The sequence below is a fragment of the Diorhabda carinulata genome, chromosome 10 (assembly GCF_026250575.1).
Source record: "Diorhabda carinulata isolate Delta chromosome 10, icDioCari1.1, whole genome shotgun sequence".
Taxonomy (NCBI): Eukaryota; Metazoa; Arthropoda; class Insecta; order Coleoptera; family Chrysomelidae; genus Diorhabda; species Diorhabda carinulata.
The window spans coordinates 13,126,473-13,143,487 of record NC_079469.1 but is presented as its reverse complement, the minus strand read 5'-3'; the positions used below and the strand labels follow the sequence as shown (position 1 = coordinate 13,143,487).

Sequence of the window (17,015 nt, the reverse complement as noted above, 5' to 3'; positions counted from 1 at the left end):
TAGCAATGGGCGGGTTTTTGATACATTATACACCTATTCATTTCGTTCAAATGTATAGAAAACGTGGAAAGTAAACTAAATAAACAATGAAATATTGATACTACCAATAGTTTTTTTATTATCTCAAGATTATTATGGTATTTATAGATGTGTGTTATGACCGAGCCATCGCTTTGGAAATATGGACATAGCGTGACTCGCTTAGAGATTCGTTGGATAATTTTTAGATAGGATAAGGGAAATTTTTTCATAGAAGGAAGATTTGTTGGAGATGGCCCTGATATAGGGTACAGAGAGATAAAATTTGAAGTTCTCCTAATTTTTCTTAAAGTTATGGTTGATATAAATAGAGAAAATTTGTCTTCAACATTGAAATTTTGCATATTATAGTACAAACAATTCAAGTGCAATGATCAAGAAAGGGTTTGTCGAAACGAGTTTCTTCTTCTTCAAGTACCATACACTTTGCAGCGTGTAGGTGTTCTCTTGTCCAAAACTTCTAATCTATTATCTGAAAGCACCCTTCTGCACAACGAAAAATTGTTGCCGTACCATAAATGCCACACCAGTCTCTTATATCCCGTAGCCAGGAATGTTGTTTACGCCCTGGTCCTCTCCATCCGTCGAACTTTCCCGTCAGTATGAGCTTGAGAGTTGATTATCTCGGTCCTCGCAGGATGTGTTCCAAATAAGATACTTTTCGTTGTTTAACTACCGCGATCAGTTCTCTCTCCACTCCCGCTCTCCTCAGTACTTCATTCGTCATGTGCTTGGTCAATGGGATCCGTAGAAGTCTGCTCAACAGCCACATTTCCATTGCTTCTATTCTGTTTAAGGATTTCACTTTCAGGGACCACGTCTTCACACCATACAAAAGGATTGGCCAAATATGACATTTTATCACCCTCAAACTAAGGGTTAGGGGAACTTAGGGGTCGAAACAAGTAATGCATCAAAATTACTGTTTTATCAGTTTGAGAATTATTTATAATTTGAAATTTTGGAAGATTTTTTTTGGTTTATATAAAAATGTGAAAATTTTTTAAACGAAATTGTTGGTAGATATGTTTCTATGATCAATAGAGTATTCGTATAAATAACTTTAGTTTGTGTAAACTCCTATACAAACAGAAGGAAAATCTAAGGTATTTCTGATAAGGACTATATAAGGTAAACCTGATCAGTACCTCATTAAGGATCTGCGGCACATCCTCATCAGGTTATCCTGACCTATACCTTACCACATTACCTCACAAAAATTTCTAGTCGGGTAGCCATGTAGGGCAATTATAACTTTACAATGAAACTGCGCTATGATGCATTTTAAAATTAACTGTAAATAAGTCTCCTTCCGTTTCTTTTGTTCAATTCTTACCTGTTTGGAATCATATGATTAAAATGAGAATGTGCTAAAAATAGTCTGGATTTTGATACAAAGAGTACCAATTTTTGTAAATCATTACGCTCGATCTATGGCTCACATTCTCTAATTACTCTACTGGCTGATAATAAATTTGTACTTCGTCGTACATTTTCAAGAGAACTATAATTGGAATCGGTGAAGGGTAAACAATTTCAACACACAAAGTCAATAAAAACTCATTTATTCACTATAATAGAGGATTCATAAAAGAATGCCAGTAATACTTGTACAAAAATACCTAAATAACTATCAATTATTCTGCTATCACAATTGCAGTACATCATCGTCTTTTTTTAAAATCTCTCAAACTATAACACATCTTTTATACAATATATACACTCGTTTATATACAAATAAATAATATATACATCGATTTAATAAAATATTGCAACTAGTTTTAAATTTATAAATCAAAAATTACTGCCGTTCACATTTATTCATATGATAGTTGGTTGTTTAGAAAATAAATTGTATGAGATAATCAAATCTGAAAGTCTGTTTGGAAATGACACCAAATATTTGCTGTAAGGTTTTAGTTGGCAAGAACCCTGGAAATTTTTCCGCGTGTGAACTGTACGAAAACAAACTTTTTAAATGCAAAATGCATCCGAAAATTGTATATTCATTCAAAAAACGGCAGAACATAGATGATGGAATTTTGAAAATTGTTCTTTGCAATGATAATTTGGTTATTATGAAGTGAAGTTCTAATTACTCGCTCAAACATAGATATTATTTGTTCTTTTATATACCGCGTGCATTCTTTAATCGCAAAGAGTTTATTACTTTGTCAATGTCCCTCAATTTCGTATATTTGCAATATTTTTACCACGAACATTAATACTAATCAGAAATATTCTTGCCATTTGACATATAGAGAATATTTTTCTATAATTTTTTGTACGAAAGCTAATAGCAAATGATATTTTATAATGATACAATTTAATTTTCTAAATAAAAAAATGCAGTAATTATTTGATTTATGCCAAAAAGGCAAAATCTGATTGACAATCTCTGAATTAAACATTATGTACTTAGCTGATAATGTCTCATTTCAAAAATTATAATAAAAATGTATTTCAAGCTTTGCGTTATATCCTAGTTTATATAACAAAATTCATATCTGTACGAAATTGTAATAGACCTTTCCAATAAACATTTTTTAACCTTTAATTATCGAAGTTTTTTACATTATAAGGGTAAAAGTAGTGTCAGCATTTTATTCCTTATATAATATCAATCATATTTTGTAGAATAAAAATATCACTTGAGTTCCTTGTTTATTCACTAATATGTCTTAAATATATACTTGTTGATAAACAATCCGATTAAAATACCAAATTATACTTTATTGAGTTTATTTTCCAGTCAAATCTATTGGTTGTATAAAAACTTTTCGGACTGAGAACTGTTTCAATATAAACCGGAATTTAGAGTAATATTTTCAGTTTACAATACTTAATCTCAAAAATATTTGATTGTTAATGTGTACAGTAAGGGTGGCTACTTTTTACTCCCTTTTAATGGAATACCAATGTTTGAAATATCTACTCGAATTGAAGACAAAAATTTCCTCAAGGATCAAAAAACATTCTGAATAAGTAATCGTTACAAATATTAGAAATATCAAGCTAAGGAATTTGAATTACGATTGTACAAGCCAAATTCTTGCGTTTATGCCGGAAACGACACGGAATTTAACGAAAATTTCTTCAACTTCTATATCGGTTACTTTCCATGTCAGTTGGCCGAACTAATACTTTAACGGTTCAATATATTTGTCTTAATTCCATATTTCGATAGTAGAATTAAGGTTCTGCAACATCTGAACCTTTTTGGTGATATTCCGAATCGTTTTAAATATAAACGCGACAAACAAAAAATTTTTTTCATGGACAAATTTTACAAGAGGAATTCGAATTCCCGGATAAGTGCAATTTGTAGCTTTCTGAGTGACTTTTCGATTGTTCAGTCTGTCTGATTGGACTATATAGGTTTCCTTATTTAAAAAGATTGCTCAATATTAGAAAGGGATCTGGTTCAAATATATTTGTAGCAAAGTTAAATTACCCAAATGAAAGAAAAATGTATGTCCATTCGTTTAGCTTTCGAACCAATTATACTTGAATGCAAAGCAACGGAAATAAACTTACTTTTCATTAGTTTCCAGAGGATTTAAACCTTCACTCACTAATCGGACAGACTATAATATTTCGATTTCCCAAATGATTTTAGTTATTACTAGAGCTTGAAAGAATGAAATTTGATAATGGTCATGTTGTAAACGATGAAAAATGAACCTTTCCGAGCTAATACAGCTAAATATAAATGTTAGATTCAGTACATTTAAATTAAAAATAAATAAATAATGAATCACTATTATTAATATGGTCTCCAAACAGCTTTGATATTATTTACAACCGAAGAATTTAATTTAGTAGCAGACGGATTTATACTGACAGGTGAGTTTTTAACTAATTTTGAACTATCTGTTTGCGTTTCATCCTTTACCGTGTCTTTGTCCTGTACAGTTGAGTCGGGATGTTGGATTTCTTGTAAAAGCGTACTGGCTGATTTGATAGGTACAAACGCAGATTTAACCACATCTATATCTTCGTTATCTGAATCGTCTGATGAAGAAGAACTGTGCTCCATTGTCGAATGAATTTTAGTTTCTTGAGCACTCAATAAATGGGGACTAATTGACTGACTATTGGAAACTGGTGATATCCTTAAATTCAACTGATCTAACGGGCCGGATATCACAGGTCGTAAAGGCATTTCAAAATTGGGTAGTTTGTTAATATCTGGTGAATAATGAGGTAACGCAGCAGGTAGAAAATTTGAACCAGTGTGGAAATGTCCCGTTGAACTTGCTGGAGGAGGTATGAAGAAATCATGAGGAGGCTGTACATTTGGAGCCAATGGTGAACCTGTAAAAAAATTGTGGTATTATTCGCAGGACGTTATATTCGACTCCATGTGCGACAAAAAATCATTCTCTTCGCTAAATTTTAATGGTTAACAGAAAAAATCTAGAAAAACTGTGGAAACCGGTCAAGAATGCCTTCTATGTTACTTTCAAGTTACTAAATCGGTCATGTTTGGCTAGAGGCTGTCCGCAGAATGAATCTTGAATATTGAAAACTTGTTTGACTGGTTTCAAGGGTTAGAATATTGTGTTTCTTGGAACTGTAAGAGATAAAACTAGAGCATTGGCAAGAAAGGGGTAGTGTTTTAAGAATAATTCAAGATTCCGAATCATTATTTCCAAAAAAGAGAGAGAGCTGTTAGTCTAAACGAGAAACACCCATAGCAAAATAAAGAAAAGAGACAATAGCATTGATATTCGAAAGACTTCCTCAGTTGTAGAGAAAACAATGTTGGACACTGAGGAACAGGAAAGAAAACCGAAAAAAAAAACAATTTGTAACTCAGATAATCATAGGAAAATTCCTAGGGCTAAATGTCCAACATATTCATCACTGAAAAGAATCTGATTTTAGCTATCTAACACATTTATTTGTATAGGGATAATATTCTAGTACATCCCTCCGTGTATGAAAGATATCGTGAAAACTCGATTAGCTATTAATTTCCCTTCAATCGCTAGATGTGCTCACAAAATGTTTGTGTTGTTTGATGTTTTTTTTTTCCAAAAATTATTCTATGTATTAGAAACTATTCAAGTTTTATATAGGTAATATACTTATATCTCACCTTTCACTAGAGACGTATTAATATTATTTTGCTGGGGTATACTGGCAGTTCTTCTTAGGTAATCTGGAAAGGCATACGTCATATAAGCTGCGTCTAGCCATCCAGGATTTAATAAGAAAGGATTAAAGCCACCAGGTAAACCAGGCATACCGTAACCATATTGGAAGTCTGTAACAAAAAATATGAGATTAAATAACATGTTGATGAATTATGATCTTTTTTCTATAGCAGATATTGGAACTGTTTTTTGGAAAAGTCAAAAATGATATTCACGTTATACAATCTATTTAAAAAGTAATTCAACTTTGGTGAGGTTTTCAAATTGATGATTTCCATTCCGAGTCCGTTCAGGCGTTCTACCCAACCGATTTGCTTAATTTTTTTTTTAATGAAAGGTATTGATGCACAGATCAGCCATCAACCATCGGATTTCATCTAATTTTCACCATTCTCAAGTTATACTCAAATGCGATTTCCCCCTGAACATTACTTATGGGAGTTTTTCACATACAAACGTTCTATTCTCAATATCTCAGGTTCTATTCAAGATAGAGACTTCGTTTTGGTTTAAGAACACTCGCTGAAACACCTTCTTTCTTTCGAGTTTTTGAACACTTAAATCGGTTGAGTTGGAGGAGCTAGGCGCGTACATTCAATGTGGAGTTATGGATTTTTGTAGGTTTTTGGCAATTTTTCTACATTCAAAGATCTATATCTCAGGTTCTAATATAGCTACAGAGTTCGTTTTGATTTAAGAACACCCGCTGAAACATCTTCTTTCTTTTGAGTTTTTGAACACTTAAATCGGTTGAGTTGGAGAGGAGCTAGGCGCGGACATTCAATGTGGAGTTATGGATTTTTGTAGGTTTTTGGCAATTTTTCTACATTCAAAGATCTATATCTCAAGTTCTAATATAGCTACAGAGTTCGTTTTAGTTTAAGAACACTCGCTGAAACATCTTCTTTCTTTTGAGTTTTTGAACACTTAAATCGGTTGAGTTGGAGAGGAGCTAGGCGCGGACATTCAATGTGGAGTTATGGATTTTTGTAGGTTTTTGGCAATTTTTCTACATTCAAAGATCTATATCTCAGGTTCTGATATAGCTACAGAATTTGTTTTGGTTTAAGAACACTCGCTGAAACATCTTCTTTCTTTTGAGTTTTTGAACACTTAAATCGGTTGAGTTGGAGAGGAGCTAGGCGCGGACATTCAATGTGGAGTTATGGATTTTTGTAGTTTTTTGGCATACACACGTTCTATCCTCAATATCTCAGGTTCTATTCAAGATAGAGACTTCGTTTTGGTTTAAGAACACTCGCTGAAACACCTTCTTTCTTTCGAGTTTTTGAACACTTAAATCGGTTGAGTTGGAGGAGCTAGGCGCGGACATTCAATGTGGAGTTATGGATTTTTGTAAGTGTTTTTGGCAATGTTTCTACATTCAAAGATCTATATCTCAGGTTCTAATATAGCTACAGAGTTCGTTTTGATTTAAGAACACCCGCTGAAACACCTTCTTTCTTTTGAGTTTTTGAACACGTAAATCGGTTGAGTTGGAGAGGAGCTAGGCGCGGACATTCAATGTGGAGTTATGGATTTTTGTAGTTTTTTGGCATACACACGTTCTATCCTCAATATCTCAGGTTCTATTCAAGATAGAGACTTCGTTTTAGTTTGTGAACACTCGCCGAAACACCTTCTTTCTTTTGAGTTTTTGAACACTTAAATCGGTTGAGTTGGAGAGGAGCTAGGCGCGGACATTCAATGTGGAGTTATGGATTTTTGTAGTTTTTTGGCATACACACGTACTATCCTCAATATCTCAGGTTCTATTCAAGATAGAGACTTCGTTTTGGTTTGTGAACACTCGCTAAAACACCTTCTTTCTTTTGAGTTTTTGAACACTTAAATCGGTTGAGTTGGAGAGGAGCTAGGCGCGGACATTCAATGTGGAGTTATGGATTTTTGTAGGTTTTTGGCATTTTTTCTACATTCAAAGATCTATATCTCAGGTTCTAATATAGCTACAGAGTTCGTTTTGATTTAAGAACACCCGCTGAAACACCTTCTTTCTTTTGAGTTTTTGAACACTTATACACTTATACACGGGATCCAAAGACCTAAAGCGTTATTGTTACATTCCATTCAAAGGGACTTATACATCACATTTGTCCATTTCTTCCTGTTTTTCACTCACCAATGGTGTTTACAATTTTTTTGCCTCTTTATGTAGTTTTACCCCAGCACTCCGGCGTTTCTCTGATTTAGATCCTTTCTCCGATTTATCGATTTTCTTATTTCTCCATTAAAGGTTTGCAGACAGTGTGAAGAAATCAAAGATTATGAAGCTGATTATCAAAATGATGAAACAATAGATTTGTTTGCTCTAAATGAATCTATTTATGCTCCTCATCGATACCGCTTTTGAATTTTCGCAATTGTAAATGAAAATACTAGATGCTATTGCTTATTTTAGTCTTTCAATTGGAGATTTTCAGTTTCCTCCTTTGTATTAAAATAAATAGTGATAAAATTAAGGAGAGGACAATCGGTATATATTCTGAAATATTTTAAATGTTAAGCTATTTTGTTGATATCAAAAACATTCACTAATTAAAAGTTCTATTCAGCTTTCAAACAGTTCAGAAAGTATTGTCTAAAAATAAAAATACCTACACGACTCTCTCTTTGAAAACCAGCCAAAAAACCAATAATACGTTTTAAACGACAGTTTAACATCTTTTAATGTTTGATAAACAACCAAAACAATGCATAAACATATGTTTCTCCAGTAAACATATAAAAATTTTAATGCCAAGACTAAGGTTTGTCGGCATTTCATATTAAATGGCTTAGCCAATGAAATGTTCATTTTATGTTTGATTCAAAATATTTAAATTTGGTTTATTGGAGCATATGTCGCACATTTGGAGAGATTTATTTTTTGTTTGTGGATTTACGGATTTTACAACCGGGATTTCTTTTAGTTAACACTCTGAATGATGTACCTATTCTCACGACGTACACAACTTATAATGACATTAAAATATTCTTGAGGTAACTTATATACTTACAATACGTAATAAATTGTCGACAATAACCTGTTCATTATATACAATGACAATAATAATAATAGCAAAGCATCTTTCAAATAAAAGTGTTTTAAAAAAATTACATCCCAAAGTACTTTTCAAGCTGAGCAACCAAAGTAACACGATTACAAATTTGATTGATATTATAAAATAGAATGAGGAACACCAAACCGAAGGTTTGAAGAGACATTGAAATGAATAGAATGCTCAGGGCCGGATTAAGATTTATAAGGCCCGGGGCTAAAATAATGACGGGGCCCCCTTAAGAAATTCGGAAACCCGGAAAAATTCACAAAATAATATCAATACGTTAGATTTGTGGTATCAACACATCAAAAAATACAGAATGATTTCCAAATGATGGGGCCCTCTTGGACCTGGGGTCCGGGGCTATAGCCCCCCAAGCCCCTAGCTTAATCCGGCACTGAGAATGCTGTAGAATGTGTGACACATATATGGATACAATTAGAGATTGCTTGTTTTGTAGTATATGGGATGGACATTTAAAACAAATGAAGAAGTTATCGTTCTAAATGGTAATTAAATATATACATAGATGACTCTATGTATTTTGAGATACAAGTAGATTGTTTTTTTTTTCGAGCTCAAAGTAATCATCACCTAAATCAACGCATTTTTGTAAAATAAGTTTTAAAAATGTGGAAGCTTGAAGCCAATCATATTTTGGGTTGCTCTAAAAAAACTCTTAATCCTCGTGAAACGTCGATGTGTGTTCATTGACTCAAGAACTGTAAGTAAACGTTTTGTATGAAATAATGTGTGTATTATATTTGATTTGAGCAAAACGTAACTGAAGTACAAGACATACTAGGACATGCCTCATCACCACGCGATATCCTGCCCAATTTTCGTCGCTAACTGTGCACTTCGACCGTTCAGAACTTTGTTAATTATTTAAATCAACCTTGATTTGTTATATGAATGTTTTCGTCATATTTTTCTTGCTCATTGTTGTCAAAAACAAAACAGACCTCCAATTGTATCCCATATCTTCAAATTTTTGTTTTTTCATGTGGCAAAGGCTGTACGGACCTCTACCAAGCGAAAAAATTCTCTTATTACTCCGGTCCAGTCTCAAATTTTTTTGAGCCACAACAGTTGCTTTCTTTCCACGGCTACCCTCGTCTTCAAATGCTAACCTTATGCAGAAGGATAAGAAATATATGTTGGACGTGAACTTCCATCAGATAATACAGAAAAGCAACAAAAACAACGGTTTTCCTTTAACCCCCAGGACTAATGGAATCATCGACTCACGGAGTAGTAGCCTATTATTCAAAATATTACCGAAAGTCTTTCGTACGGAAACTCTTGAATATGCTTATTTACAGGAACGTAAAGTATATTAGTAGAAAATGACAATATTCTATAAATTAGCTTTTGTTATTTGATCCAATGTAGAGAAAAAATGTCAAAATAAAATGGGATGATGGCTGTGAAACAAATAAATGAAAAATTGGGAGATGTCACGAAGATATAGACGCCAGGACCTCAGTAATAAAAAATTATGATCCTAAAATTTTTAGTCGAAACCCCTTTTGATTGTTTTCGAGTGTAGTTATTGCTAATAAATCCATTAATTCGTAAATCAAGATAGTATATGGGAGATTTACAGAAGAGTGGCAAGTTAGTTTGAAAGCAGGACTTTCCCTTATGGTTACGTTATGATACAATAGTTTTTATGATACTTTCCACCCACTTAAACATACTAGGTATATAAATATATAAGATTACCTTCAAGTCATAACATTTTTCTAGGTGGATTAGTATTCTTTAACTATTTCATTTTAGAAAAAATTTTTTAATCGGATCCTTGTGTACGTAAAAATAAATCCAGATGTCGTATTAAGCTTAACATATTTATAGCATCATTCATCTGATTCCGTTTAAGCTTTTCTTAACTACTTTTTCAATGTTGGGTTTTTATATTTTCGTTAGCTAAACGGTAATTGTCTCTTTTTCATTCATTCATTAATGTGATTTATTTTCTTCTATAAGTCATAATTGTTCTTGCAGCAGATCAATTAAATATCTACTTCGACATCGACAAGTTTACTATTCGTCTCAGGAATGTTTCATAAGACAAAAGTTAACATGAATCCATGTCCAGCTCAGCACCATGACATTGTCAGTTTTCAATATTTGGAAGGAATTACTATTACACATGCCTATGGATTTCCATTTAAAATTTTGCCTCAAATTATTTTTCAACAAATTATAGTCATTAACTATTTTGAATTTCGAAGTTTGGTATACAAAATAAAAGTGAATTTCATTAACTAACTACCTTTCCAACAACTTTTACATATTTTAGATCATTAAGAATGAATCTTATGTTACTTTAGAGAATGATCTGCATGATTCAAAAAATACTCATTAGTTTTTGACTAACGTAGGACATATCAAGGAACTAGTTGAATCATTGAAATTATTATGTTATTGTTTATGTCTAAAGTTGGATAATAATTTGAGCAGGAATCTTCACAAATGCGGTTTTTTAATTAATAATTGCTTATCAACATTCAGTGGTAAGAAATCTGAGACAATTGAATCTTATTATAATTAGCTTGTAATGGAGTATTGCGTTAATTGAATTTAGTTCATCGACATTGGAGAACGATTTTGATCATTTTAAACAAAAATCAAACTCTGCTAATTATTTTTTGGTGTCGAGCGAATTTGGAATATTTTGCAGGTATACAACATTTATTTTATTAATTTGTTGATAGTTCAGCCTCCATAGTATTTTAGTTAGATTTAAAAATGACCATAAAAATCAATCAAAACTGCAGTGAGGAAAAATAAAATAAAATTATGTAAAGGATCATCAAAAAATTATTCTAATAAGAAGAGTGGGAAACATTATGTATTATAAGGTGCGTGAGTTCACTGGCTAAATTATAATTAGTCTATAATATAACCACCAGAACAACACTTGGTGTGAAAGCGATCCAAGCGAACGTGGGAGAAATGCACTGACAATAATATCCAAAATAGTTTGTGTCCCAATGAACCCAAAGAATCTCGCGTGAAAATTGATTAATTCTATACCAAACTTCGACACCACAATACAAGAGAAAGTTTCGACATAGTAAGTACTATCAAGTCGCGAACCGGACAGAAAACCTCTCTATATTCCCGCAAAATAATATTTTAAAGGTAACTTGTAACAAAAGATAGGTACTTTTCAAAGCTCACAATTACACTGTTTAGCGCATGTTTCGATAACCGAGTTATCCCCTTCAGAGATCGACAGTAAATTGTTTATCATTTGTTCATCTTCAATCTCTGAAGGCAACAATTTGGATACTGAAACGTGCATAAGACAGTTTAATTGTGAGTATTCTTGATGTGGTACACATTTCTAAACATGTCACTTTAGACGAAAAGTTAATACGTATTTTCGAAAATCGAAATTTGTGTACCTTGGCAATTATATAGTAAAAACAAATTGTTCTAAAAGTGAAGTACATACTTTACAAGTAGACAATTCAGGATTCAGAAGTCCTACGACTGATGTTTATTACTATTGCTTGAGAAACCAAAATAAAAATGTGTAAAAGTTTATCTCAAAACCAGACAATGAACTGAGACTACGAAAATTGAATATCACAAACTGCTTCAGAAATTAGGTTGTAGTAGCTTAGTAAAAAACATTTCTAAGAAACTATAACATAGGAAAGAAATTATATAATCGTAAAAATAAGAAGCTGTAGACAAATTGCATGTGTTAATTACAAGAAGTGTCACTTTAGACGAAAAGTTAATATGTATTTTTTGGAAAATCGAAATTTGTGTACCTTGGCAGTTATATAGTAAAAACAAATTGTCTAAAAGTAAAGTACATACTTTTCAAGTAGACAATTCAGGATTCTGAAGTCCTACGACTGATGTTTATTACTATTGCTTGAGAAACCAAAATAAAAATGTGTAAAAGTTTATCTCAAAACCAGACAATGAACTGAAACCACGGAAATTGAATATCACAAACTGCTTCAGAAATTAGGTAGTAGTAGCTTAGTAAAAAACATTTCTAAGAAACTATAACATAGGAAAGAAATTATATGAACGTAAAAATAAGAAGCTGTAGACAAATTGCATGTGTTAATTACAAGAAGTGTCACTTTAGACGAAAAGTTAATATGTATTTTTTGGAAAATCGAAATTTGTGTACCTTGGCAGTTATATAGTAAAAACAAATTGTCTAAAAGTAAAGTACATACTTTTCAAGTAGACAATTCAGGATTCTGAAGTCCTACGACTGATGTTTATTACTATTGCTTGAGAAACCAAAATAAAAATGTGTAAAAGTTTATCTCAAAACCAGACAATGAACTGAGACTACGAAAATTGAATATCACAAACTGCTTCAGAAATTAGGTAGTAGTAGCTTAGTAAAAAACATTTCTAAGAAACTATAACATAGGAAAGAAATTATATGAACGTAAAAATAAGAAGCTGTAGACAAATTGCATGTGTTAATTACAAGAAGTGTCACTTTAGACGAAAAGTTAATATGTATTTTTTGGAAAATCGAAATTTGTGTACCTTGGCAGTTATATAGTAAAAACAAATTATCTAAAAGTAAAGTACATACTTTACAAGTAGACAATTCAGGATTCAGAAGTCCTACGACTGATGTTTATCACTATTGCTTGAGAAACCAAAATAAAAATGTGTAAAAGTTTATCTCAAAACCAGACAATGAACTGAAACCACGGAAATTGAATATCACAAACTGCTTCAGAAATTAGGTAGTAGTAGCTTAGTAAAAAACATTTCTAAGAAACTATAACATAGGAAAGAAATTATATAATCGTAAAAATAAGAAGCTGTAGACAAATTGCATGTGTTAATTACAAGAAGTGTCACTTTAGACGAAAAGTTAATATGTATTTTTTGGAAAATCGAAATTTGTGTACCTTGGCATTTATATATTAAAAACAAATTATCTAAAAGTAAAGTACATACTTTACAAGTAGACAATTTAGGATTCAGAAGTCCTACGACTGATGTTTATCACTATTGCTTGAGAAACCAAAATAAAAATGTGTAAAAGGTTATCTCAAAACCAGACAATGAACTGAAACCACGGAAATTGAATATCACAAACTGTTTCAGAAATTAGGTAGTAGTAGCTTAGTAAAAAACATTTCTAAGAAACTATAACATAGGAAGGAAATTATATGAACGTAAAAATAAGAAGCTGTAGACAAATTGCATGTGTTAATTACAAGAAGTGTCACTTTAGACGAAAAGTTAATACGTATTTTCGATAATCGAAATTTGTGTGCCTTGGCAGTTATATAGTAAAAACAAATTGTCTAAAAGTAAAGTACATACTTTACAAGTAGACAATTTAGGATTCAGAAGTCCTACGACTGATGTTTATCACTATTGCTTGAGAAACCAAAATAAAAATGTGTAAAAGTTTATCTCAAAACCAGACAATGAACTGAGACTAAGGAAATTTTGTGCATCATAATTCCATAAGTTACTGAAAGCTCAAAGATCGAATGCATACAACTTCATACTGCTTTGATTCTCAGCAGAATCAAAAATATTCATTTTCACGTGGAAACTATAGTGCTTCTTCTAATGAATAGCTGTAACTTAAGATGTTTCCGTACCTCAAAATTGAAATCAAAATTGTTTCGTGATATTACGAATTCACTCAAAATTGACGAAGCAAAAGTAGGTATAAAGGAGGTATTGGGTTCGTTATCTCAAAAAAAAGGAAAAGGTAGATTGTTTGTTGTGGTGACGTAAAAACGCTAGTCAATGTCCTTTGGAACTTATAAACAATAAAATTTTGAATGTAATTCATTTATTAAATGGTTTTACTCAATTATTGTCAACAACATAAATCTGCGCGTAACTCAAAACAGTTTTTGTTAAATAGAGTATTTCTCTTGTAAATATTAAATTATTTTTTTCTCCTACACCTAAAATCTACTAATTATTATTTGTTTTCAATAACAAACTTCAACGCAATAACTAAACCTAGTTTCGAGCACGATCTTTTCATCATATAAAAATTTTAAATTTCGAATAATCAGTATCTTGTAAGTTCATTTGTTAAGTAACAATTGTTTTGTATTAGAATTGAGAACATTAACTTTGATATTGTTGAAAAAATCCTTGTAGGTCACGTGGTAATTGTTTTCCCTAATAATAAGAGAGCAAAGAACTTAACACATGGCACATTTATGTAACATCACAGAAACTGATGAATATTTACATGTGTTTATGTGTATAGTGTCAATGAACTAGTTATAGAGATATTAAAATAAGAAATATTTTTTAAAAACTCGGAGATATATGAATTTTTATCCTGTAAATTGCAATTTGTAATTTTTTTCAATAAATTTCTATTTAAATGACGTTGTACAATGTTCATGAAAGTTACGTCCCATTGGAAATGATCAAAATATCCAAAATATTTCTTTAAAGACTTACTTGATTTTGTTCGAGGTTCCCTTGGTCCGTCCACGGTCACTTTAATAGCTTTCGAATAAGTAGCTGTTTGGTAATAAGGTGCAGAGCTAATAGTAATAGTTACCGTAAAACTCTTTCCTCTACCGGATCTTCCTACAAATCTCAAATCGTTGAACTTTGCAACTTGATTTTTCATAACAGTAGTGGAATTTCTTAATTCTGCACAATAATTTTCATCATTTCCAGCTTTCAAAGTCACTAAAGTACCGTCAGGAATATCGTCTAGAGCTACGACTTTAAACGCAATCGGTAAACTTTTATTCGAACGCCAGTGATTCGGTAAAACACTACACAAAATAGCCGGGCTACCTGTTTGAACTAATTCCCCGTGATATTCTTGAAGACTTTCTTGTAACGAAGCATACATATCCGTCATTTTTGATAAACTGTTATTATTATTTGGCAAATGCATCACACTATTTGCGAGCCCGCTATATACAAAATCTTGAAAGTACCAACGCTTGCTACCCAAGAGTAAGAGTCACACTGAATCTCGAAAACTTTTTCAGAACGGGAATATTAACGCTTTTCGTGAATCACCCCCTCCCACTACGTTCTAAAGGAGGGTAGTTTTTAAATAGCTAGACCGGTAAAGAGACGTAACGACAACCGGTCAGGTCGGAGAGAGATAGGGGATGTCTATGCGTTTCAGTGAACTTTTATAATACACAAACGAAGAGAGATGCATAAAGCAATTTGTTGCACGGTAGACAGAGAGAAGTAAAAATCTTGTTGACTACTCGTGGAGGGAGAAAAAATTATTTGCCGCTAGTGAATGAAAGTGAGATGTGTGCGATTTATGTATAAGAGAAGGATAGATATTTGTGATGAAAGAAGATAGAATTTCGGGTTAACACTAAGCAGGGACGTATTATTGCAAATCCGTTGGATGTTTGCTAAGGGTATTAGTGTTGAATTGTTTCACTTTTGTAGGATTTTCTGCCATAATGTGATTTAGGATCCTGTTACTTATTTGAAAATAATTAATTGTATTACAATACTAATACTGAAGATGTATTGTATTAGTAGTTTTTTACGTTTTACGTCAATTTACAAGTGATGAGTTATAATCGATTATTTTCGATTGCTTTAATGGTATTCGATACTTTCACAGAATGCGGAAAACCGCTTCCAAATGAATTTCTGCATTTTTGGTGTGTTCAGAGGCTTGGAAAATCTAATTGCTTTGCTTATTTTCAAACTTGTAGTTATACCTAAATGAATCATCGCAATTTCTGAATATTTGAGAAATTTCAAAAGTTGGTGCAGCACACATTGCTGGACCCGCTGATCCGCGGACCCGTTGTGACTTTTCCATATACCCCGAAAGGAATGTTTCCAAATGTACCAACCCATCTTCCTTAAACCTAATAGCTGAAATACTCGTCCCCTTTTTTTCTTCAACCAAATCTTTATATTATACATCAATTATGATCCATATGGAATTTGATAAAACGGTCCGTTTGTTTATATTTTCAATATTAAAGACCCATCGTAGATTCTTGAGAAATTACAAATCTTCGTTATTTTAGAAAGATAAAAAGTGGGTACTACTTTTGTTCCAAGCAAGTTGTATAATTGTCTTAAGCCGAAGATAACGTATACCTTCCAGTTGATTCACCAATGTTATGGAGAGAACCTGGCAATTATAAAAATGACTGCAACTTTTGTGTTAGTAAGACAGTTGGATACAATACTACTGTTATTGATACGATTTTCAAGTTAATTAGAGTTCTTCTGTCTTTAATTCATTATTTCTCAAGTTCCCATTAATCATTGAAAAAATCTATGACTTTTAGCAGTTGTTGAATCAGCAAACAATCCTTCAATTTACTCATAAACTGCATATTATTGTCTGGAACAACTTTCTTCTGCATTTATGATTTATCAACTGATATCTGAGCCAACTGTTTTGAAAAATATTTTCCTGGACTAGACGTAGCATCAAGTTCTGTTTCTTCATCTATAGCATACTGCCAGATTTAATGATAATGAATGAGTCAGGGATCCATCACTAAGATGTTGATATTAAAATTCAGAATGAGTGGAATCATGGGGGTTCAACGTGGTAGAAAATATTCGATATGCAACCTTAAGTTTAACCGTGTCTTGAGAAAACGTAACTTTAATAGATTACCTATTAAAAGGAGGCACAATTACAATTGAACAATTTTATACCATGTCTCTGGGCTTTAAATTGGTTACATACAATTGGAGCAGCTGAAGAGTAAATATCTTTCACAAAATAGTGTCACATTAG

The 17,015-nt window shown here is 32.2% G+C and overlaps 1 protein-coding gene across 1 annotated transcript; it reads right to left on the bottom strand.

Annotated features, from left to right (window-relative positions):
* Positions 1-1,588: 1,588 nt before the first annotated feature.
* On the bottom strand, positions 1,589-15,243 carry LOC130898540 (segmentation protein Runt). The gene is made up of 3 exons (XM_057807920.1): positions 14,717-15,243; positions 5,144-5,311; positions 1,589-4,356 (listed from the first exon to the last, which is right to left on the bottom strand). The coding sequence occupies exons 1-3, from the start codon at positions 15,165-15,167 to the stop codon at positions 3,806-3,808; spliced, it is 1,170 nt and encodes a 389-aa protein (XP_057663903.1). The 5' UTR covers positions 15,168-15,243; the 3' UTR covers positions 1,589-3,805.
* Positions 15,244-17,015: the final 1,772 nt, after the last annotated feature.